The sequence below is a fragment of the Acanthochromis polyacanthus genome, chromosome 3, assembly GCF_021347895.1.
Source record: "Acanthochromis polyacanthus isolate Apoly-LR-REF ecotype Palm Island chromosome 3, KAUST_Apoly_ChrSc, whole genome shotgun sequence".
Taxonomy (NCBI): domain Eukaryota; kingdom Metazoa; phylum Chordata; class Actinopteri; family Pomacentridae; genus Acanthochromis; species Acanthochromis polyacanthus.
The window spans coordinates 9,059,559-9,084,070 of NC_067115.1; the positions used below are offsets into that span (position 1 = coordinate 9,059,559).

Here is a 24,512-nt window from a genome sequence, read left to right on the forward strand (position 1 = left end):
GGATAGTCCCAAACTGCTGGAGGTTACAAATCTCATCTCCTGTCAACTTCTCATTAGAGGGACAAAAAGCTGTTAATCTCTGTGTTTAATATCAGGGAAGTTGCTGTGTGTAAATGTGTGCAGCTCTTTGTCTTTGTCGATGGTCGGATGGATCAAACTGCTGTCTAATTCTTAAGGTATTTATTAAACTCAGAGGAAATAGTTATAAACAGCTGGAGGCAACAAACTCCAGCTCATGTTGACATCTTGTGGGGAAAAAAAAACAAACTCAGATGGGATTCGTTATTAATTAGTAGCATTTATCTAAGCTGCTAGTCTCTACTGCTTTCATTGCAGTGAAGTTTTATTATTTTTACCTTCAACCCAAAACAACCTACCATTTCTTTGTTTAATAGCGGGTATACAGTTAGTGCAGGTTTCCAGAGTTAGCCGGGCTATGTTTAATTTGTTGTCTGTTTGAAATAGCCTGAAAGTAAGTCAGACTAACTAAAACGATCCTAACTGAGCTGATAAACTTGTTTTATGGATCCCCTGTAAGCCCCCGTGCTGCTGGCGTGGGTTTGCATGTTGCTGTGACGTTTCACGGCAGCTTCACCGCCCCAACGGTGCATTCTGGGTCCAACCCAAGATGGCTGCGCCCTTGCAGAAGTGCTGAAGAAGTGCCTCTCCGGAGAAATTCTCAGGATTCCGTGCGATTTCCGCCAAAACCGTCGCACCGAATCAGCCCCCAGGGTCGCTGGTTCGCAGACCAAACGACCCCAGTCGTCGCTACGCGTGGCCGGTGCTTCCCGTGGCTGTGGCCGAGTGTCCGTGTGAAGATGGGCCTCGTCTCCAGCCGCTTCCCGTAGCGAAGAGCCGCGGGGAGAGGAGCCGCAGATTCCCCTGCAAACACGCACCCGTCCAGCTCGGCTTTGACGGCTTCGACATTCTCTACAGGCTGTGGACGCTGCCATACAACTTCCTGACCAGGATTGTCTGTGCGACCGTGTCTGTCATCGTCCGGAGACGGAGAGCTTCCCCAGCCCGGGTCGACCATCCCACCGCACCGAGGTCTGCATCTGCTCGCTGCACTGCAAACACTAGCGCCATTTCTGCACGTCTCTCGTATTTTTGAGCTATTCCTCAGCCTTTCTGGCAAAAAACTTCCATCTGCAGCAACCTCTCATGCATTTTGACAGTCACCGTTTGTTTCTGTAAAGGAGAGCTGTCAGGTCAGCTGGTTTAGCCGCACGGTTTATTTGCTAACTGCTTGCTAGCATGTGAGGAAAGTTACACTCAGCCAGGCTAAATTAGCAGGACTACAAGTGCATCAACATCCAGGTGTTTCTCTGTTAGAGACAGACCTGAAGCTGTAAGTAGAAAGTGATGCAGACATGAAGGCAGCTTGCAGATGTGAGTGTGTTTGGTTTCACTTCTGGTTTCCATTCAGAATTTCACAGCAGGCATGACTCGTGAAGCAGAGTAAACACTTCAGTGCTACTCTTGCCTGCAAATACTAAAACAAAACCTCGGAAAAAACTTGCAACATCATTTTAATTAGAGCTGATATGCTATCATTAATAATTTTAAAGGTGATAATATTGTAATGCCAGTGGAAGGCAGTGAAGGAGGTGAAAACACTTTATAAAACAGCAGTGTATTTCATCTGGACATGCCGGCTGCATGTCTGACGGCACACTTGCTCACTTTTCCATTAAAGTTGCGATAGTAATTTTTCTAGGTCGAGCTTAGTAACGTTCCCCTTTAACATGGTACAAGTCTTAACTGCATGTCGTCACTGTGATGGAAAACATACACAAGCAGTGGTAGTTTGAGCTGTGGGAAGGCTTTTTTCTAGGGATGTCACAAACATCATCTTTACTGATAAATATTGGCCATAACCTTAAGCTTGATCCTTTGTTTGCATTCTCTGAATCAGTACGTTACTTAATTCGACAATATAAACTCAGTGCTAGTAATGCTAGCAAAACCCCAGAGATATGATGCTTGCCTAAAAATTTGCCAGTCCATATGCTGCTCGGTTGTTAAGTTTAAATCTAACATGATTTAATACATGTTCTGTGGTCGGAGATCATTAAGGATCTCAGAAGACTTTGTCATGGTGCTCCTTTATTTGCTAAACTCCCACAACGTTCTTGACTTTCTAGCACTGAACTGCCCGCCTCCTCTGGTCGCTACAGAAGTGAACAGTAAGAGACTAATCTACAGCTTATCTGCAACACTTTAGGCGTATATTGTCTTTGAACATTCTGTTGGGTAGCTGCAGATAATAAATATTTATTGACTTAGATCGTTACATCCCTAGTTTTAGCACATTTCGACACCAATTGTGGTCCAAAAACATTGCAGAGAACACCAAAGAGAGCGCATGTGCTGAAATCACGGAACACCAGTCTTATTTCCGAAATTTCCCATTTATTAGGTTATATACTGAAATGTAAATAAAAATAAAACTTTACTGCCATGAGGCTGTCAGCTCAGATTAATGGGCTGGCAGCTTGTTAAGTTAATAATACTTAGTAGTAATGAATGTAATCTGCTTTTTAGAGAGAATGTTAACAGGAGCTGAAGTTTAATTTGTTACTTTCAGTGGTTTGTAGGAGTCTCGACAAACAGAGATATGAGCTTGTGAAACAGCAGCGACTCCATTAAATACTAATAATTCTAAATAAACCCCCATGAAGAGATCGATCAGGATCTCACAGCAGGTCACACTGTGAACTTTGCTTTACCTCAGTCTCTTCACAGAGTTTGTTGCTTCCAGCTGTTTAGGACCGATTCCTTTATTTATTAAAAAACTTGCAGCATTTATGTACGGAGCAACAGCAGTCACTTTATTACCTTTCATTATAGTTTATCCCTGACATGGAGACAGGATTGATCAGGATCTAACAGCAGGTCACACTGAACTTTTCTTCACCTCAGACAGTCACAGTTTAGTTTGATCATCTTGCTGTTCGTTTATCTTCAGTATTTTTGCTTATTAGTGCATTATTATGTATTATACATCCCTCTGATACTGTCCAGTCTCCGGTGAAGGATAAAATTGTGAGTGTTGTTGCAGTCGTGGGTGTAACTGAATGAAGTCTTGAGGAATATTGATGCTAAAATAACCTATGGCTGAATGACAGAATGCCATCACTTTAACAGACTGATGGAGCAGGCAATGTTAGGCATTAAGTGTCTAAAAAGAGCTTTTCATAACCAACCAGAACCAGAGGAACTTTTTTTTAAAATTAAGATCAGCTATTTACATGTCTCTCCACTTTTGCACGCCACACTGCTTCCTCTTAAAAGGTAAAATCTTTCCAGATAAGTGCGGATTTCAGTCCCATCCTTTCCAGTCGAATTTGCAGTTGATCACATAACTGGCTTTGTTGATCTGCAGACTACAAATGTCTGATATATGGCAGCTTGGTAGCTATTCTGTAGTGAACATTACCAGCGTGAACACTGTGTTTGCTGTACTGGTAGGTGAAACTTAAAAGATGAAGCAAAATTTAGAAGTTGTTAGTTATCTTAGCTAATTGCTTTGGCAAACTCCAGTGGTGAAAAAAAAAAAAGGTCGAGTCAAGCTTGTAGCTCTTTCAATTCTTTGAAAATGTCGTGTCTGTTGGAGGAGTTGCTTGAAGTAAGTCAGTCTGCATGGGTAAACCGTCGTTCACAGACAGACTTTGTGGTGCCTGTAGGCTGCACAAAATGCCCTTTGAATGGATGTCATGCCACATTTGGTTTAGGACTTTATATCATTCAAAACTTCTTCATACTGGTGTCCATGCATCTACAATTTTTTGTCCTTCCTTTGAGGGTCGGAAATGTTTCCCCGTGTACGTTTTGTTCCATGGTCTCAATTGTGTGTCCATAAACTCTTCTAAAACCAGCACAATTTAGATTAAAGTCAGGAAGTATCTGATTGAATTATTAGCAAGAAATCATCACACTATTCTGATGAGGGTTTTTCACTGCTTTTGATTTTTCTCTGGGCATTTTGGCTGGTATCAGAAACATCCTCATTCCTTTTGTGCAGATTCTGTTTTCACTGTCTGATTTATTATTTATGGTCCAGCACCCCTCTTAAGTAACGGCACGGCAGTGAGGCTGCACGGTTTTATTTGGGTTTGCCAGGGTTGTGCAATGTGTTCTCTTTGCCTGGTGGTTTGTTTCTAGCGCACATGCTCAGAGGTGCAGTCCTGGCAAGGAATTTTTTAGAAGTATTAAGTGAGTCCCTTGAAGGTTGATTTTTATCTTTGATTGCTGCTTTTGTTGTTGTGTGAATGCAGAGAAGCAGCCCCAGCTACAATTATCATGCAGTTTTGTAAGGGTTAGTTTCCAACAGAAACACATCAAATCTTTATTCCTAACTTGAGATTTCCCCGTCCTGCAGGGCCCTGATGAAAATGGACTCAGACCTGCTCCACTCGCCGGCAGTGGGCCTCGCCGAGGAAGAGGAGGCCGACATGAATGACTGGAAACTTCCCTTGGCCTTCATGAAGAAGAGGCACTCAGAGAAGATTGAAGGCTCCAAGGCCTTGGCGCAGAGCTGGAGGATGAAGGACAGGGTAATTTCTCTGCTCGTCTACGTCCGGAGTAATTCAGGAGGTTAAAGATGCTCCTTGTGCCGAGCTGCAGTGAGAGGTCACAGGGGCTCTTTTCTCCTTAATGTATTCACATGTGCAATAGCTGCATTTCCACTTGTAAATATCTAACAAGACATTTACAAGAAATCTGAGACAGTTTGTTAAAATACTGGATGTTGCATCAGATTCGCCACTTATCTCTCATAATATTGCTGCAGGATACTGGAAAAACCAGTCATTTTAATGTTTTATTTTTCTACAACATGAAATAGCAGCTCAATAAATATAACATCGGTATAATTTACGAACTATGAGATGCAGTCTAGGACGTGGTCCACTTGACATCTGCTGTGTTTTTACTTTCATGATCATCTGAGAAAATGCAAAGAACTTTTTACTTGTTCGTCCACATTAATAAATAATAAAAGGGACAGTCAGACTTAAGTGGGACTCTGTTGTCCAGCTTGACCAGAAGTTTGTTTTAGCTGTGTAGTATTCCACTGCGACAGCTCTGTTTCAGCTTGTCTTCTGTTTTCATACAATTCTGGGATGATAATTCCAGAGAAATAAGCGTGTCGTGGTTCGTGCTTTTTGTCCAGTGATTGGATTTTGTTTTTAAAAGCGGCTTTGGTAACGGTGTTATTTGGTGTCATGGCTGTTTGGAAATCGGTGATTTCTTTCTGCTGTTTGAAAACTTTCTCATGTGGTGCAACACTGAAATGGTGTCAAATATATATTTTTTGCTTTGGATGGCACTCAGATGTGACTTCGCTGGTCATCCAGAGCTTTCTATTTTCAAGTTTTTTTTAAATGGGTTAGTTAAAAGTAGGCTTGTCAACATTGATCTTTCAGTAGTGATTGGCTATTTTTGGTTACCAATCAGATAGTGTTTTGGGTAGGACGCTGCTTAAGACTATAAACACAAATCCAGTTGCACCAGAACCAGAGTAGTGCATTTTTGATTTAATTTATTTCATCTGGAATCTGTTGAAAAAATGTCAATCAGTGTTTAGTAAACGGTTGGATATCGTATCGGACCAGATCGTATCGTCCAGGATGGTAATCAGTCAACTCCTGTTATTCATGCTACATCTCAGATTTCTTTTATACAAACACTTTTACATTTACCAGAGACTTACAGAAAACAAACAAAAACACATCAGCCACACAGCTGTGAGAGTAGCAGAAACTACAGGTACAAAACATTGCAAAAACACATTACATAACACACCAAAGTTGCTTTTCCTTTCACATTGAGCGATATGATGTACTGTATAGCACTGCTGCCATGAATATTTGATAATTTGCACCCTGCATGTTTTCTATACAGTATATTTTCTGAATTGCAAATATTTTCACCACGTCAGTCTAAGACTTCAGTATGTTTTGGTACTTCTGTGAATAGTTTTTGTGTGTGAAATGTTCAGTCTTCGGTGTGTTTTTGCCTGTGATTGTGGCCGCTGTAACAGTCATTTCCTGGAAGGGTTCGATGAAGTGCCATTCTTTTTCTTGGAATTCATGTGTTCGTTCTGCTGCAGTTTGTGGTGTTTTTTTTCAGCTGGGTGAACAAGTTGTTGCTTTGCGGCACAAATCTCATGCACTTATCGCATAGGATTTGTGCTTTAGAGCTCTTTCCCTAAATCACAAATACTTCCAAATAACAGCTGATAATCTGTTTCGAGGGACTTTATGCTCCAGTCTTTTGATTTTTCCTGCCTGTTTTCTGCTCTATGCTACTTTTCTACTGAATTTCTGCAGTCATCCTCCCAGAAATTAAGCCAGAACATACTTCCTGGTGGTTGATATACATGCCAAAATCGTGGTTATTTTTCAGTCATTTTGTGTTACTAGTCATTTTGCTAAGCTAATTTGGCTTACCGGTGGCCACAGCCTCATATTTAGCTCACAGGTTTGGGTAGTTGGTGATATCCTCTTGTCTAAATCTCTGCTATAAATAGAATTTGCTTTTTTAGCATTCATTTAATCTCAGAAAAGGTCCATGTGGTTTGTAATATAAGTAAATATCTTGTCACATTAATAAAGCCATACATGTTATTGGGCTTAGCTGTGATTGGTGCGTTGAAGGAAAAGGCGGTGCTTCGTGGGTCAAACGCCCAACCACAGTGCCACTTCTCCAAATTCGAACTCATTTAAAAAGACAAATCAAATGCAACAACGCTGCACACTATTCTCGGAGAAGACACGAGTCTTTAAACAACCCAGACACGGCAGCAAATCAGCGGCTCCCCTCATCCGTTTTATGGTGCCAATTCATTTCATGCCGCTCGAGGCTGCCCGGGCTGCGCTTTGAGGGGGAACCTCAAAGCTTTCTCCCTCGTGAACGGCCACAGTGTTTTTCAGCTCTCATAAAGCTGTCGTTTGATCCACTGCGCTGCTACCAACCTGATTATTTCATTGCCTCACGGCTACGCAGCGCTGCCATTATAATTTTGGCAAATGTCACTTAGTCATACATAACCCTCACAAACTCTGCCCCTATTGTAGAAATTCGCCCAAATGAAAATTTAACACTCGGCTGCTGTTGAGACACAGGTTGAGTTACAGCGCAGCCGAAGTGTCGAACTGCAGGGAAATGAAGGCGTCATTAAATGCGAGACTGCTATTGATTTAGAAGAGGTAATATGGGGCGGCTGAAATGGGCATTCCTATCAGAAAGTCATGCTAAATCGACTGTGTAACATTTTTCATCGCTCCGAGCGTTTTCAGGCCATAGACCCTCATTTGTAAACTTGTAAGATGACTGTGTCCTGGGCTCAGAGGAGTGAGACTGAAGGGAGCTTTTTGTACCAGAATTTAACTCCAGACTGGGGTTAAGGTAATGGCAAAATGGTGAATTTGAATGCAAAAATAAATACAGACAGTAGCAGATTGTGTTTGTTTTTCTGTCAGTATGTTAGTTCTGCAGCCTTGAAATTTTGTACTAGCGTCGAAGCCAAGCAGGCTAATGGAGTTCTGATTCTGTGGATGACATACGGGATCTAATTCTGCAGCTTCATACGTTTTCTTTTCAGCTGTTGAGAGCACACATACGGCCGTTTCTCGTAATTGCTTTTTGCTGATTGAAGCTGATGGACGGTTTCTGCAGCAGAAAGAATATCGAGCGAGTTGGTATGCGAAAAGTTAAGCCAGGCGAGCGAAGTGAGCCGCACGAGGCTTACTAGTGGGCCTTAAATGATGTTCTGCACTGTGGGAAATCACAGAGTTGTCTCAGTGTGAATGCAGGAGGAGAGGCTGGACAATTACGAGGCCCATTGGTCAGAATTGGTGTGTGTGTTCCCCTGTTGAGTTGTGTGTGTGTTTGTGATTGTGTATAGCTGCTTGTTTGAGTCGGTCTTCGTGTGGGATGCTTGTGTGCGCGGTCGCTGCACCTGCCAAGTATAATCATGATAACAGTTTTCAGATATACTGTACTAGTAGCTGTGCTGTACAGCAGAGTCCAAGGTCAGGGCAAATCGCTGTGTTTAACCTTACAGCTGTTTTCCGGGTAATTTCAGTACTTTTCAGCGTGCAATACACCAGAAATTCCCTTCCGACCGGAGCGCGGAACACGGATGAACGTCGGCGCGGCATCATGCATGTATTATGTATGCACGCTGCAGCGCGGACGTCCGCGTTTAGATACAGCTGTATAGTAAACGCTGACATCCATGTTTACGATAGAACGCGGACATCCGCGCTGCAGCGTGCATACATAATACATGCACGATGCCGCGCCGACGTTCATCCGTGTTCCGTGCTCCGGTCGGAAGGGAATTTCTGGTGTATTGCGCGCTCACTTCCGCTTTTGATGACGTATCGTGCTCAGACGACTCGTCGACGCGTCGTTTGGTGCAGCCCTACTCAACACGTGAAGAGCAACTCAACCAAGAAGATGGGATGTAATCTTTTCCACCAGTCAACTCTGCATCGCCTTCACTATACTTGTTATGCTAACTTACATACTGTTTGAATTTTACTGCTAGCTATATATGGACTATGTTTAATGTCAGAGCCGTACATCATAAGAGTAAACTATGAGTCAGTTTTCAATGTTAGCTTATACTTTGTGTCACATTTCCTGTCATACATGTATCCAAATGTGTGTTGTGTTTTCCTTGCTTTCCCACCCCTCCCTCTTCTCCCATCCCTCCCCCTTGCCCTCCTCTGTCCTTCTCAACCCGCCCGGCCAGCAGGCAGATGGGTCCCCCCTATATAGAGCCGGGTTCTGCTCGAGGTTTCTTCCCTGTTAAAAGGGTGTTTTCCTTGCCACTGTCGCCTTTGGGCTTGCTCTGGGGGTCAGGCGTATGGGTTCTGTAAAGCGTCTTGAGGCAATTTGACTGTAATTGACGCTATATAAATACAATTGAATTGAATTGAATTGAATTAAATTTGGATGCAAAGTTCATCAATCAGACTTGCGGGGTTACCTAAAAGAATCCCATGTACTTTCTTATTTTCAAACTATTGAGGGCACAAGGAGTATTGTTTTGTTATTGCTAGTTGCATTTAGAAGGTTAGAGGCTTGGTAGAAGCATCACATCTCCTGTATTGAGCTGTCTGACCTGCAGAGTGGAACTGAAGCAGTCAGCTCAACAGGGAGTTAAAGAGTGGAATCAGACTTGCAGTGCTTTACATGGATTTGGTTGACTCCTATTAATTAACAAAAACACTGAATTCAGGCAACCGTGTTGGATCTATTTGCAGTTTTTCCTGCACACTGATGTCAGAACATGAAACCTGTACCTGGTTCACAAACAAACCTGAAACTTAACCCAGTGAGAGAAGTGTTTGGACCACAGGACAGTATTGATCCTGGGATGGTACACTTGTTTTGAGCCTGTTAGCTTTCAAACATCAGCAGGGGTTTTCCTGGTTAACCCTATAAGCTGCAGCCAATTCCAGCCATTTTCAGTACAAAAAATCGCTAATATTTTATTTGTCAATAAAAATATGACAAGAAATACAGGGAATATTGGACGCGCATCGCGAGGTGCATTTCCTCGAAAACGACCTATTCGTGGATTTTATACCGACTTCAAGACATGTTTTGGACAAAATAGTTTACTGGCTTGTTTCGTCTGGATGTCTACGGTTGGATTATGACCGTTTTTTGTGGAATATTTTCATCTGTGTGTAATAATGAACCCGCAAATGTGGGTCGTGCTGTGTACGTTGAAGCCGTGTATAGAGAACGGATGGATGGATATTCGTTGTTTGTCGGACAAATGTGTTTATATTACCCGCTGTGGTAATCACATCTGAAAGTGGTTTATACCGGCGGATTCATGAGAATCTAAGCTTTCCATCGGTGTATAGTGTTTGTATAATCGGGTTTGCAGCTTCAGACATTTCAGGAAATGCTTATGCAGATCTGAAAGCGTCCCGCGGGCGGGACACTGAAGCTTAACACGGGCCTTTGGGGGGATGACTGCGCATGACACTAAGCATGATAAGTCTGCTTACAGTAAAAGCAATCAGTCTGTATCACCTTACCCGACAGAAATCTACCCATTTTGGTGTTATTTTGGATCATTTGACAGCGGCAGTGTCTGTTATGCTTAAATAACCAAAATTACAATTGACAAAACTGTTTTTATAAAAGATAAGCTGTATTTGTTCTCCATTCTTATCATATTGGTTGTGTTGATATTCATTTTGCAAAGGCTAAAACTGCTTTGGGGAACCTAAAAAAAATGCTTAAAGCAGGAAAAACCTGAGTAACTAACATTGAAAGTTGTAGCAAAGTCAAATATTGGAATAGAAAACACTTCTCATGAATGATATCTAATGTATTAGAGGCTCCTGCATAATGCATTAGAATCATAGACTGTAGAGGCTGCTAATAGTGTTGTAGTATTGCCATTTTCACATTGGCTTCACCGCTACTATGAGTAGGGTTAGGTTCTGGTTTCATTCTGGACCCGGTTGTTGGTTGGCTTCATACCATGATTTATTACAGCATTAATAAATCGATAGCCAACCCTTTTATCTTTCCTAAAATATGCCCATTAATGCTACTTTACGAGGTTCATCAATGTTATTTTTTTAATACCAACACTTTTGATAACAATAGCGTCTTGACTGTATGCAGTTGTGAGCATTTCACTTCAGGTTTTCCTCAAGAACCTCTCAGTTTCTGGCTGTTTACAGCATCTGATTATTGTGACTGGTCTCTATGATGCTGCCACCACCATGCTTCACTGTAGGAACGGTGTTAGCAGGAGATAAGCAGTGTTGCTGTTCAGCACACATACTGCTGCTGGGGATTCTGCCCACAGAAAATGCCTCATTAGACCAGAGAAGCTTCCTCCTTGTGCCGTCAGAGTGCTTTAAAAGATTGTTTGGCAAACTCCAAACCTTTTTTACAAAGAAAGGCTTCCTTCGAGCTATTCCATAATAGAGCTGCTGAGAACTGAGAAAAGCTCTGTGGTAGAAACCATGGGAGCATCTAAATTTATGTACCATATGGTGCTCTTAAAAAGTTTACAGCAGAGGGAAACGGTAGCACCATTGGCATGTAAATTATAATCTGCTAACGTAGCTCTGTGCATTTTACAGTTAGTCTTGCGGGATTCAGAAACTGATGTCAAAAGCTCAATTTACAACTCCCTAATGAGTAACCTATTGAATATCCATTATATTGGAGGTTGGTAAATGAGCTAAAAAGGGAGTGATTTAGGCCACAGTTCTAAGATAATTAGAGAAAACACAATTGACCACAATTTTTGATTCACAATTTCCAGTGACAGCATCTGAAAACAGATAATACAGTTGTTGTATGCTGTTTTGTTACATTTGCTTCTAATTTTGTTACAATGGATTATTGAAGATTTTTATCAAGTCAAAAGTAAATGTACAACACAATGCTCTGAATCCTCTATGCGTATTAAAAGAATGCTGTACATCAGAGCTTAACCACAGGCAGTTTCTGGGCAGTTTATTTCCTGCTGTCACGTTTTTACTCACTGTGGGCTTATTTTTCAGTATAAAGTCCTGCACCTCTATGGGAACAGGACAACCGCAGCTTGAATCGGAGAAAACTGTGAAATGTCAGTATGCCAAAGTTAGAATGTCATAAATCATTAAATTGAAATAAGAAAAGTTGAATTTCATGGTTCTTTTTCATATTTTGCAAAAAAACAAAAACAAAACTGGAATAGAATATATACAACATTTTTTTTTAGGTTGATGCTAGAGGTACGGACCCGTACCTGTAGCGTCTGTACTAGAGGTACGGACGTGTTAAGGTCACTGAAGAGCTGGCGATGGTTAACTACTATTTGCTGCACATTACAGGCAGTTTATATGAATGACTTTGACGGTGAACATTGTATAATTTAACTAAAAATACACCGTCTCCTCTCTCACTTTACGTAGACAATGTAGTTTTTACGCTTTTAGACGCCGTGTCTAAATTGTTTGAAGTCCAGTTCCTATTAGTTAGTTTACCGCGTTCAGTGGTGGAAGCGGCTGACGAACTCCATTGCAAATGTTCCCATTTAATTTCGGACGCTAATTTACGAGATAAAATTAAGGATGTCGAATATGAAACAAACACTCCTGAATGGTGAGGAGCAGCTCTTTAATTCGGCATGATTAAAAAAACCCCACAAACTCGATTTACTGTGATATTGTGAGATTTGTTTGTGGTGATGTAAATTAGCCATTCAACAGAGTCCGCTAACATTAAAGTGACTGTGACAGGGTCTGTGTTGACAGACGCAGAAAATACGTCAGGGTTTTGTTTAGGTTGTTAATATGTAATAGTCTGTCGCTACTTTTGAAGGTAAAAAAATACTTATAGTTTGCTGGCTGTTAGTTCCGCCATTCATTCCGCAGATTCACCTCGAATCACGGAAGCGCCTTCATCAGCGTCGCCGGCTCATTAATATTTATGTACATCGGATTACCAGCCAATCACGAAGCGCGTTCATCAGCCGGCTCATTAATATTTATGTTAAGGGAAAGTGCCGTATCCGTAGGCCACAGGCTTCGGGTACGGTCCGTGTCTGTAGACACTACCTTTTTTTTAAGTGCCCACAGGTGTTAACAAGACCGGTAAAAAACAGTGACTCTACATACTGTAGATATTTTCGTGCTTCCATTTTTAATCTGTTTTCATACTTGTGTTCTATCTGATCTGTGAAAACACTGCCTGCAGTTCATCTGAGAAGTCCTTGAATTTTTGTGACTTGATTGTTGATTGAAAGCGAGTCACTAATGTCTTTTTGGTTGTGCCAAAGAGTGCTGAATTCTTTTTTTTAATGCAGAATGTGATTTAAACAAACACATAAAATAAAGTTAAATGAAATATCCTAGCAGCTAGACTAGATTTTGTGTTTTTCTTTTTCTTTGGCGAAACAGAAAGTCTCACATAATTAGTTCAAGGGCTGTCGGAAATGGAAATAATCCATGAATCTCTTTTCATTTTCCACTTTTTTGCTATGACTAGTGGTGATAAATGGTTTGGCGATTTTTTTATTTTATTTTATTTTTTATTTTTTTAACCTCTTGGGTTCAAAGAAAGTGGTTTATCATTCGCCATTTTATCTGAGAGCACCTAACAGCATCAGGGTTTTAAACTGTATTTTCTATTAGAGATAAACTGCCACAGGTCAACATGACACTTCAATTGCGTGCACAGAAACTTTTGTTCCTTCGTTATGACTCACAATCCCCTGCAGAGCTATAAACCGTTTGACGTCAGAGTGGTTTGATTCAGATTTGATGTAAACTTTATGTCCGTCCCTTCCTGGTCTAAAACTGTTGCCTCGTCATAAAGCCTGTTTCCCGCTGATGCCCTTTTGCCACAACTCAATGTGCTGCCAGTCACAGAAATGGCTTCACTGATGCTTGTTTTTAGGACTCGGTGCACCTGGGAGCTGTAGAGGTTGTTGAGCGTGAAGGTGGATCACAATTGATTTTTGACGTAATAACAAATGGAAGGGAAGTGGACGATGTGATGAGAGTGGCAGCAGGAAGTTTGTGTGCTCTAACTGCTGCAGCAGTTTACCCCTTCTGAACTCCAAGTAGTTTTTTGATATTCTTTGCTCCTGTCACATTCTTCCTCACTGTGGGCTCATTTTTCAGTGAAATATTAAGTCCTGCACCTCTATGGAAATGACACAACCATGACCATGAGAAAACTCAGAACTATCCTCTTAGGTTCTGAGGAATAATTGTGACTTTACATGATGTACATATTTAAATCCTTGCATATTTAATTTGTTTCACATTTGTCTCCTATCTGCTCTGTTTAAACACTGCCTGCAGTTCAGCTGAAAAGACCCTGAATTTTTTGACATGTGAAAGTCAGTTGCGGCTGAGTCACTTATGACTTATCAGTAGTGCTGAGGAGGACAGAATTTCCTTTTTTTTTATAGAAACTGTAAATTTTGGGGGGAATTTTTTAAAGAGATCTATAGAATAAGTGATTTTGATGACGTGTAACAATTTTAGGCAGAGATTTGAAGTTCAAAATCTGACAGTTGTTTCTGTCCTTACAGTTCCTTACTCTGTTCAGTCGTGGGATTTTGTCAATTCATTCTTATTATTATTACATTGTTTTTTTTTTAAGACAGCATTCCGGGCAAATGCGCTGGCAGGTTTGAAGTTCAAAAGGTTAAATGTCAATTCATGCTTTCCACATGTTGACAAGGTTCTGTGCTCCATAAATTTCACCCATGGGGGCTCACATTTTCCTTAACCAATATTCGACCACATTGACAATCAATAATTGATTTTTAGGTAAGATGACTAAAATACAGTACACATTGGTCCATATTCTGATCATTTATCCTCAAATGGTGCTCAAGCAAATGCTTTTCTTAAAGAGTGTCTGTATGAGCAGATTCTCCATCAGCCGGCTATGTTTTTCATCATTAAAACACTTGTAATTGGAGTACTCGCTGCTGGAATTAGGATGTGTGTTTCATTTGGACATGCCTTCCTTTGACGATTCCTGAACAGAGTGAGAAGTTCTAAAATCTTTAGATATCTTGTGCTATGTTGGCACATTGTGTTTTGTTGCCGTCTGATTGGGATCGGAGGCAACAACATTGAGGCTGGAGGCTATGCCATTTCACTAGAGACACTTTAGAAGTAATCCCTGACCCGGTGATAAACGGGCAGCCTTTTGGAAACATCCACAGGAGCCTTGTGGGGTTTCTCCTGAATTTAATGTGAGTGGCAACGCAACTGTTTTGTACCATTTAGTATGTTATGTAGCAGAAATGGAACTGTGGGTTTAAAAGTGGCATCTGTCTTTGGCTAGAACTCCGAGCTGTATGTGTGCTGAATAGCAACACTGCTCATCTCCTGCTATCACTATTCCAGAGTTAAGCATGGTGGTGGCAGCATCATGGAGACTGGTCAAAGTCAGAAAACATTACTGTACATCGTTGGTGCTGATGCAAACAGTAAAAACAGTTAATAGTTATGATATATGAAAGCTGGGCTGTCGGAAAACGTAGCAGATTCAGTTACAAGCTTATGAACGCACTCAGAAGCGAACACACAGAGGCTTTAAAAGCTCTCAGTCTAGTCTGGGCACGACTGCATCCTGCTGCGAGGCCACAGAGCCCATCAACACCTGCATTTCTGCTGTGCATCTCAGCAAGATTAAAGCAGACTGACCTGAGACCATGGAAATGCATTATTGATGTCCTGGTTATTTATTTTTTTTGTAGCTTTCAGGTTGTGTGCTTGTGCATCTTTATTTCCCCGCTGTCCTTTGTTGCTGTTGATCAAATGACACAAACAAAAAGAAGTTTCTCTGGGTTCCATATAATTGCTGCATGTCAAAGATAAAAGTAGGGCATGTCTGGAAATGTATTTTAGTTTGTTTTAGCACAAAACTCCTTTTTTGCACATCGGACAGCAGAGCTTCATGTTCTATCACAGCATTATGCAGTTATTTCTCATCTCAGATGACGGTTGTGGCCTTTGTTTTTTGTTGATGAAATGCGTTTATAATTGCAGAATTTAGATTTTTTAATCGCAGCTTGTAGCTTTGTGGAAATAGCCTTAGGTTGTTTATAAATCAGTGTTTATTCCAGAGATTTAATGTTTGCTCATGTCAGGCCATTATCATTCATGTGACCTTCCTTTTGGATTGACAAATAGCTCAAGGCAGTCTGATATTGGCCTTTGATTTTTAGGTGAACTGGGGTTTTAACTTTTCCAAAGGACTGAATATTAGCTTGTTAATTCACAGGCATTGTAGTAGATTTTTTTTTAAAGCCACTGTTGCTGGTTTTGGTTCTTTTTGGACCTATCATTTGCGCTTTTGTAAGCAACTGTTGACCGCAAACACAAGATTCATGTAAATTTCATGTCCTTTGCTGCTGATTTTTACAGACCAGTGGTGCTTGGTGTGTGTTTTTGTTTTCGACCCCAGGAATAATGAAGTCGATAATTCATCAGTATCCGAGCCTGTTGTAATAAAATTCTGTGCTGCTTTATCTTCTGCATCATTAGTTGAATTCAATCAATGTATGCAGTTCATTAGGCAGCGTATAGACTTTCAGCCACCAGGGCACGAAAACAACATGAGAGGTACTAAAAATAATTACATGCTGGGTTTTGAATTATAGCAGCACCATCAACATGGGGAGTATTTGTAATTTTCCCTAAAGCCAGCATTTTAGATCGAATATGAAAAAAAAGACTGAATTCCCACATTATTAATATTTTTTCACACATTTGTAGGATTTCTGAATTTCCAAGACTCTCTTTTTGTGTTTTTAAGCCCATTAGTTGCATCACTCTGACTCTCTCACACTTCACATCATATTTCATCTCTTCTTGGTACAATCACATTTATTCAGAGACGATGCTGATGCTTGATGAACAGCCTGCAGTTCATCCCAAAAGTTTCAGAATTTTTGTCACAGGACTGTTTGTTGCAGCTCAGTCACTCTTAACCCGTCGATTGCACAGAGGAGCTCAAAATTGTTTGATTTGTCCAGAATCTAATCAGAACAAACTGTTAATTTTTGGCAAAATTTTCAACAAGACATCTAGAATACTTAGATTTCGATGAAAAATCCTGGTTGTTTTTTAAGCTTATTTTTGGTTTGCTCCTCAATGAAAAGTTGAGAATCTGAGGATTCTTTTTGTTCAACAGAAAAGTCCCAGAGTTTCTGTCATGTAACCTTTTATTGTAAGCAAATAGTTACATGAATCTAGAATTAAATTAATGCCAAAGGTACATTTTTGGCAAAATAATGAATGTGACATCTAGAATAAATCTGACAGAATGTCACAATTCAAAACTTAGAACTGGCTCATTTTCTGATGAAACAGAAACCCCCACATGAGAAGTTCACAGACTGTCAGAAAGGTTTAATACAACAATTTTTTGTCTTTCCGGTTTCTGACTGATAAATGGTGTCAATAGCAAATAAAACCTAATGCACCTTTCAAACCTGCCAGCTGGTTTTGAGATTCAGAGAGCTGAACATCTTTAACAGTTAAACCGTGGTCTGATTCATTACTAAAGCTCCTAAACATATTTTAATGTGTGCACTGAAGCCCACCGGGGGGTTTGAAAACAATGTGATTTGAAAAAGCAGATTAACCAAAAGATATAATTTATCACAGCCAAAAATAAGCAAAAATTCTGTATTTTTTAGTCCAAATCATCTTATTGTACATGTCTCATTTACAAAATTGCCAAAATTAGCAGTTTGCTTTCACCAAATTCTATAGAAAATAAAAAAACTTGCACTCCTTGGTGCAACTGACGAGCCAAGAACAACTCCGCTGTGACAAACAGCCATGTGACAAAAACGTGAAATACAAAATAGTGCAGATCTCATTTCCTATCAAGGATATTGTACATAACAAATTGGTTATTGGCTGATCTTGAGACGCCTGTGGTTTAAAGCTGCACCAAAATACAACTATAAAACTGCGTGTTTCCATCAGCCATCTGCAGCTCCATATTCTTTGTGTCCTTAAAGTAGAAATACACAAACCTTTCCTTTTTTAAAAAATATTTTGAACGCAGCTCGTGTACCTGTAGAAATATTTGACATGTAATTTATTTTTTTAGCTATGCAAAATCCTCTCTTTTTACATCAAAATCAGGCCCCAGTGCATGACTGTGTTTGACCTTTTTCTGCGCCGTTTCGTAGCTGTGGCCCGCCTCTCTACTGGTTTAATAGCTTTCATTTATAGTGGACTGAACAAATGGATTAATCAGAGGCTGTTGATCTCCGTAGTGAGCTGTGCTGACGGCTGCAGGAATGCCTTTAAAGTGTGCAAAATGAAAACGGCTGGAAAATCCCGTGCAGTCATTAATGAGAGGAGAACGGTAACCAATTACGTGAAAGAGAAAGACGCTCTGAGCTTCATTCAGCTGATCCCCGCTTTTCTGTAACTTTTTTTCCCACACTTTAATGCCAAGCTGTGGAAGAAAACGTTCTTGGTTATTCTCCGCTCACACAGATAAAGAAGGATCCCCACGATTATTGGAAATCCATGAGGTCCAGTGTACCCGTCTTAAAATCTAATTTTGTTTTGGCTTCCCTCTCAGATTAGTGCTAACAGGCAAATTAACAGGCCGTCTGATAAACCGGCTGCTTGTTCTGGGTCAAAAGCTGCTTTGTTCACAGCCAGGATTGATTGATTGTTTGATTGTTGTTATTCTCCTTGAAATCTGCTCAGCCTTCAGTCTTCTTATGGCTGACTTTCAAACTCCTGACCTGCTTTGTTGATTCGATTATGCAGCCACTTTGTGTTTTCCTCATAATTTTCATCATTTGTAGTGGAATCATTTCTTGACGAAACCCCTACAAGTTGCAGCTACGCCTATGATGAGGTAATTTAACGCTACATTGTGTCCAATAAACAGTGTACAACTTAGAATTTAGTACCAGGATTGATTTTTTTATTTTTATTTTAGCAGTTTAAACTGTTGTGTCCATGATGTTACAACTTCCTGTCGTCCTTCATTTGTGACGGTTTTTGATGGTTTTCATGTGTCAGTGCTCTTTCACATGTTTTATGTTTATTACATAACAACTATTGCTCTGAAGCTTGGCTTTGAATAAATGATTGCAAATCAAATTGCAGTATCTGTCCAAAAAAAATTGCTGTCTTGCCCAAATTGTTCAGTCCTCCTCATTTGGGTTCTTCCATCTCAAATCATCAGGACCCTTCTGCTCGACCGTCTCTGATTTATTTGAACGTTTTTTGGGATCAACTAGAGTCAACTAGAATTTGTTTTAAATTGATTTATCGTATACTTTGCAAGATCAGTTCTTTTTTTTGTTAACGTACACAGCGCGACTCACATTTCCGGGTTCATTATTACACACAGACGAAAATATTCCACAAAAAACGGCCATAATCCAACCGTAGACATCCAGACGAAACAAGCCAGTAAAATATTTTGTCTAAAACATGTCTTGAAGTTGGCATATACTCCACGAATAGGTCGTTTTCAAGGAAATGCACCTTGCGATGCGCGTCCAATATTCCCTGTATTTCTCGTCATATTTTTATTTACAAATACAATATTAGCTATTTTTTTGTACTGAAAATGGCTGGAATTGACTGCAGCTTAAAGGGCTACTATGTACTCCAAGATGGGACTGTTCCAGATGAACGTTTTTCACTGGTAGCACTTTTGTGACCGACTTTCTGATTAAGTCGCACCTTCCACTTGGTCACATGGAGAACAGATCACTTGCTGAACATCTGCTTTATCAATAGACCCTACATTTACCGATGTTCCCTAAACGCCCCACAGTGCAGGCTGCGGTCGATGCTGCTTGGTGTCTGTGGTGGACTGAGACAGTGTTTGACCAAAAATTATTTTGAAAAGAGCAAAATAGGCTCTTAATGTCGCGTCTGTCCAAGATGATCAGAGTGACATTTTCAAAACCGTTTTCTGAGTGGAAAAAACCAGAGCATGTAGGTGCATGTAGAATGCATTTTTAACTGTACATAGTGCAGTTGATTGTGTTCATGTAATGGTTGAAAGCTAAATTAATTATTGTGCTTAATGTTCATGGCGGGTTGAAACATAACAGTGAAAAATTAAAATTTTTGTCTTGAAGAGTTTCAAGTTAGAATGACACATTTCAGGGCTCCAGTCTGCTTTTTTTTGAGTGTGCGAGTTAAAATTTACCATGATGTTATTTATGCAAGTGTAGAATAATCATTGGGATGTCAGCCATTTCCTGCCTTACTAGTGAATTCAGCTGTTATGTTCCAAAGGTGAATATTTAAAAAACAATGATGAGGCCAAAGGAACATGATTTGTCGTAGGCAGAAACTGTAATTCATTCAGTTCATTCCATCAGAAAGTGTTACCAAATATAACCTAAAGATCATGGTATCACATTTAGATGAGTATTCTGCACGTCTTGTTTGAACACTTGCTAAAAATAAACTATTTTTATGACTAACCAGACTGTGGAAAAAGTAAAAAATTCTGCCCTCCCCAGCAGAGCTTCGAAGCCTTTGCTGACCCAACAACTTTTCAGGTGTTTGGACGGAGCAGAGAGGTGAAAAGTGTGATAACAAATGAATAATATAAGTACTAAATGATCTGTAATAATTAGAGCCACTTTACTTTTTCTAGTAAGTTATTTTTAATTAAAAAAATGATTCATGGCTTCATAACTGTAGAAGATATTTCTGAGTTCTCTCTGCTTCTTCATGGTTGCTCTGTTTCCATACAGGTACCAGACTTTATTGCTGTGAAAAATGAGCCAACAGTGAGTTAAAATGTTACAGGAGCAAAATAAAAGGAACTGCTAGGAGTTCATAGGGTCGGATGCTAAATATTCTCGAATCAAACATGCAAGCAGCTTGTCGTGACCTTCCCAAACAAATAACAAAACCAGTCAGACAAGTGACACCTCGACTTTACATTTAACATCCGCTGCTCAGTTCTGCTTTTCTAACTGCATCTATAAACCCAAAGATGTCTCAGGAGCTGTTTCATGAACACGAGAAAATAGGCTTAAAGGTAAACCGCCGCCTCCCCAGTCGCCACATCTAACACTCAACAGGGTTTCATGGGACGAACTGTAAAGATTTTTCTCCTCCTTCATCCTTCAAAGATCGGGAGGCTTTTCTTCAAGAGTGATCTCGTGTCCCCTGATGCTCCGCTCAGGACCCAGATGATAGAAAAGTCAATGAAGACTGAAACTGCTTGGGAGGAAACCAGTGGGCCTGCTGTGTTTAACCACCTTTTAGGATATATGTTTAGATTGTATGACGCATTTCCACTTATCTTGTGTATTTCAGAAAAATAGGATGCAGTTGTCAGATAAAGCACAGTACTACCAGTAACAAGAGCGTCTGCAGCTACTAGTACGGTTATTTATCTGCTGGTATGCATGTAAAAGCACCTATTCTCTGTCAGCGCTGCACAACATCAACACGGATACCTCAGGAAAAGATACACAACAAAGATACAGACACAACTGGGAGGAACCAGATCAGTGTTTGCCCTTTAAAAATACAACAGCAGAAATGGCAGTAAACATCAGAGTCGTATTATTCCTAAGTCCGCAGAGAGAAAAACTGTTTCTGTCACGGAAGGTAAAATGTCAAAGAAAACTGTGGAGGAAACTGAAAGGTCATTAAATTTTTGATGTTAACATGCGTCAGCCTTTTACCCTGTTTTGTTAAATAAAAAGACTGTTCAGTTGCAGATGATATCTGATAAAATCACAGAAAAAAGTAACGTTTTACATGTAAACTGTTAGACAACAGGACAAAAACAGAGGAAATCTGTAAAATATTTTAGGTAATTTTACAGTTTTCCTCTGTTTTAGTAAATTATAGATAATATCCAGTAATATCACAGAAAATATGAATTGACATTAAAAAATACATGCGTACATAGTAATAATAATTTTAAAAAAACAACAACAGACCAAAACGTAACATAATGCCCACGTCAGAAATCTGCAGTTTTACAGATGGTAACTTCTATGTGGCCATAAAATTACATGTTTACTCTATTTAAATCATCTTAAAATTTACCTGAACTGCTATTTTACTCCTCCTCCTCCCCAGTTTTTTTTGTTTTAAAATTGCAGATGCTATCTTGTAAAATCAAAGGGAAAAAAATGACAAGTGATGATGAATGTGTGACCCAAAAATGACACAGTATTTCCACAATTTTTACAGTTGAACATTAAAGTATCTAAATATTTATAAACATACTTTTTCTAGCCCCCTTGCTTCACCTTTTTACATCATTTATTTGATTTTCCAGTGCGATATTCCACGTGCATTTCTTGCTGAATGTAACGGAATTCATGAGGCTTGTTGAGAAATGTCACGTTCCCCTCAGCGCTTCATGTAATTGAACGGTCACCTTAGTTTAGTATTTCACAGTAACTGGAGTACGTGTGTGTAGTGAAGCAGAAAACTCGTACACCAGCTCCATTCATGAGAACAGGTTCACGACACACAGTGTGCAGGCGGGAAAAGGCCAAGTCTTGTCCTGCTGAGTTCCACTAACACACTGACCTTTAATGTGGCGGGGCGGAGGAAGCTTAATTACCTTCACAACAGCAGCCCTCCTCACCTCGCTCAGCTGGGAGACTTCTACCCTCCATGGACGCTCTGCACGCGCTCAGTAGCTCCTCGTTACACACACAGGTGATATCTAACACCACCTGTGAGAGGTCACTGAGCAGCAATGCACTGACCTGCATGGTACACAGGGTTGGTGTGAATAAGTGAACCGTCAGCTGGTTGGAACATTAAGAAAATACCTGCTGAAGCTGAATGGAGCTCTGACATTAAACAATAAATACAGTAGTGATGTTTTACTTTATTTAATGCACTTTTGTTGTTGTTTTGAAACCATACACAAACTGCAGAAGAGTGCAGCAGCAGATACTGGTGCAAAGTCTGGAAAATGATTATTTTTTTCATCGTTTTCTGGCTATTGCACAGATTTTCCCAGATTTTGTAAAACTACAGATTTTAAGAAGTGGAATCACAGACAAAAGTAGTAGTTTCTAGCCAACTACACATTAGAAAAGCCAATAAAACATCAGAAAACCCTAATAAAACCTTAGAAAAAGCAATAAAACACTATAAAAAGGCCAATAAAACATTATGCAAGATAATAAAACGTTCAAAATGACAAACAATTTTAAAAATCAACAAACATAACAAAAAAACCCCATATACATAACATTAGAAAACACAATATAACATTTTTAAGAAGAGCAAGAGTCCAACTACATTCTTTGCACAGGTGTGTTTTTAAAAGTTTTTTGAACTCTAGCGCACTATTCTGACTGTAATAAAGAGTTTATTTCAGTGTTGACGCTAAAACAGTTAAGTCATGACTCTCCATTTTAAATCTGAACTGTGGAACTTTAAACAGAAATTTTTATCAGCTTTAAAAAATGAGTAATTGCACAATGTATCGTCATAACTGCATGTGATGCTTGATAGAAACTGGCCGCAGACCTTGAACATCCCCTTTCTTTGCTCATCTTTTCACTCAATAACTGAAAAACGGGCCATAACACTTCAGTCTGACCTGATTTCAGGATGACTGTAGAAAGGAGATGATCTCTGCGGGGGAACTCTGCAGGCAGTTAACCTGCTGCTAATTGGAACCAAGATTACACTCAGGAACTCGTGAAGTTCAAGCACTGCGTGTCTGTTGGGTGCACAAAGTCTGGCTTTGATTCGCAAACTGACACGATGATGAAACGGTGAGACTTGGACAAGTCCAGGACCGGCACAGAGATGGGAGAGTTCTGCAACTATGGGTCCGCTGACCCGTAGTTTTTATGTTTTGTTTGTTGTGCTCTTTAGAAAAACACGTTTCTCACAAACCCACCAAAATTACAAGTTAGTCAGAGCCTGACACTGTTAAACAGGGAGAATCACTGGATTTTCAACTTACTGATGGTCCTTGAAGTCCTCGTAGGTGATGTAGTGTCATTATATCTTGCCAGAATCCCATTTTGTCCAGTTTTGGTAACAGCTGTGGAAGCTTTGAAAAATGTTGTACATGATTTTTCCAGTTATTTAGAATTTTTGTAATATACGTCATCAAAGCTAATAAACAAAAAACAAACAACGTAAAAAAGCCCTTAGAAAAGACGATAATACATCTAAAAAGCCAATAAAACATTGAGTTCATTAAGGCCTTGCTTGATGGAAAAACATTGGTTTGACAAGAATAAACCACATTCAGTGTCATATACATCCACTGTGTGCAGTTAACTTGTCTTAACTTTAATGGAAGGAAACTCCAGTTTTACTTTAATTTGGCATTCTGCATCTGCAAAACACAGTAAAACAAGCACCAGAAAAGGCCAATAAAGCAATAATCATAATATTCATAATAGTAATAAGACAATAATACATTAAAAGTAACAATGCATGACAAAAAGAATAATAAAAAACTATAAATAGTGAAAGATTAAATTAAAAGAGATTAATGAAATTCTAAGTGTGTTAAAGAGCAAGACATTTTTGAACTTCATTGACTTCTAGTCTTGATTGTATTGTTTCTATAGAGATGTAGGACTTTATAGTGAAAAATGAACCCACAGTGAGTCAAATGTGACGGGAGTGAAAAACTGTAGCCACAGCTGCACTGACACATCTGTTTAGACAGTAAACTCATTAACAGCAGTGATACAGTTCATTAAGGCCTTGCATGATGGAAACAAATTGTATTGAGTAGAATAAACCACATTCAGTGTCATATACACACGTGGACAAAATTGTTGGTACCCCTCAGTTAAAGAAGGAAAAACCCACAATTCTCACTGAAATCACTTGAAACTCACAAAAGTAACAACAAATACAAATTTATTGAAAATTAAATAATCAAAATCAGCCATCACTTTTGAATTGTTGATAAACATAATTATTTTAAAAAACAAACTAATGAAATAGGGCTGGACAAAAATGATGGTACCCATA

At 39.7% G+C, this 24,512-nt stretch overlaps 1 protein-coding gene across 3 annotated transcripts in view; it reads left to right on the top strand.

Annotated features, from left to right (window-relative positions):
• The first annotated feature begins 584 nt into the window (after positions 1 to 584).
• rptor (regulatory associated protein of MTOR, complex 1) overlaps positions 585 to 24,512 on the top strand; it is a 234,618-nt gene continuing 210,690 nt past the window's right edge. For all 3 annotated transcript variants that reach the window (XM_022193050.2, XM_022193051.2, XM_022193052.2), the window contains exons 1-2: positions 585 to 1,050; positions 4,385 to 4,559. In XM_022193050.2, coding sequence (XP_022048742.1) covers positions 4,392 to 4,559 — 168 coding nt within the window. In that variant the 5' untranslated portion in view covers positions 585 to 1,050; positions 4,385 to 4,391. The remainder of the gene's footprint in view (positions 1,051 to 4,384; positions 4,560 to 24,512) is intronic.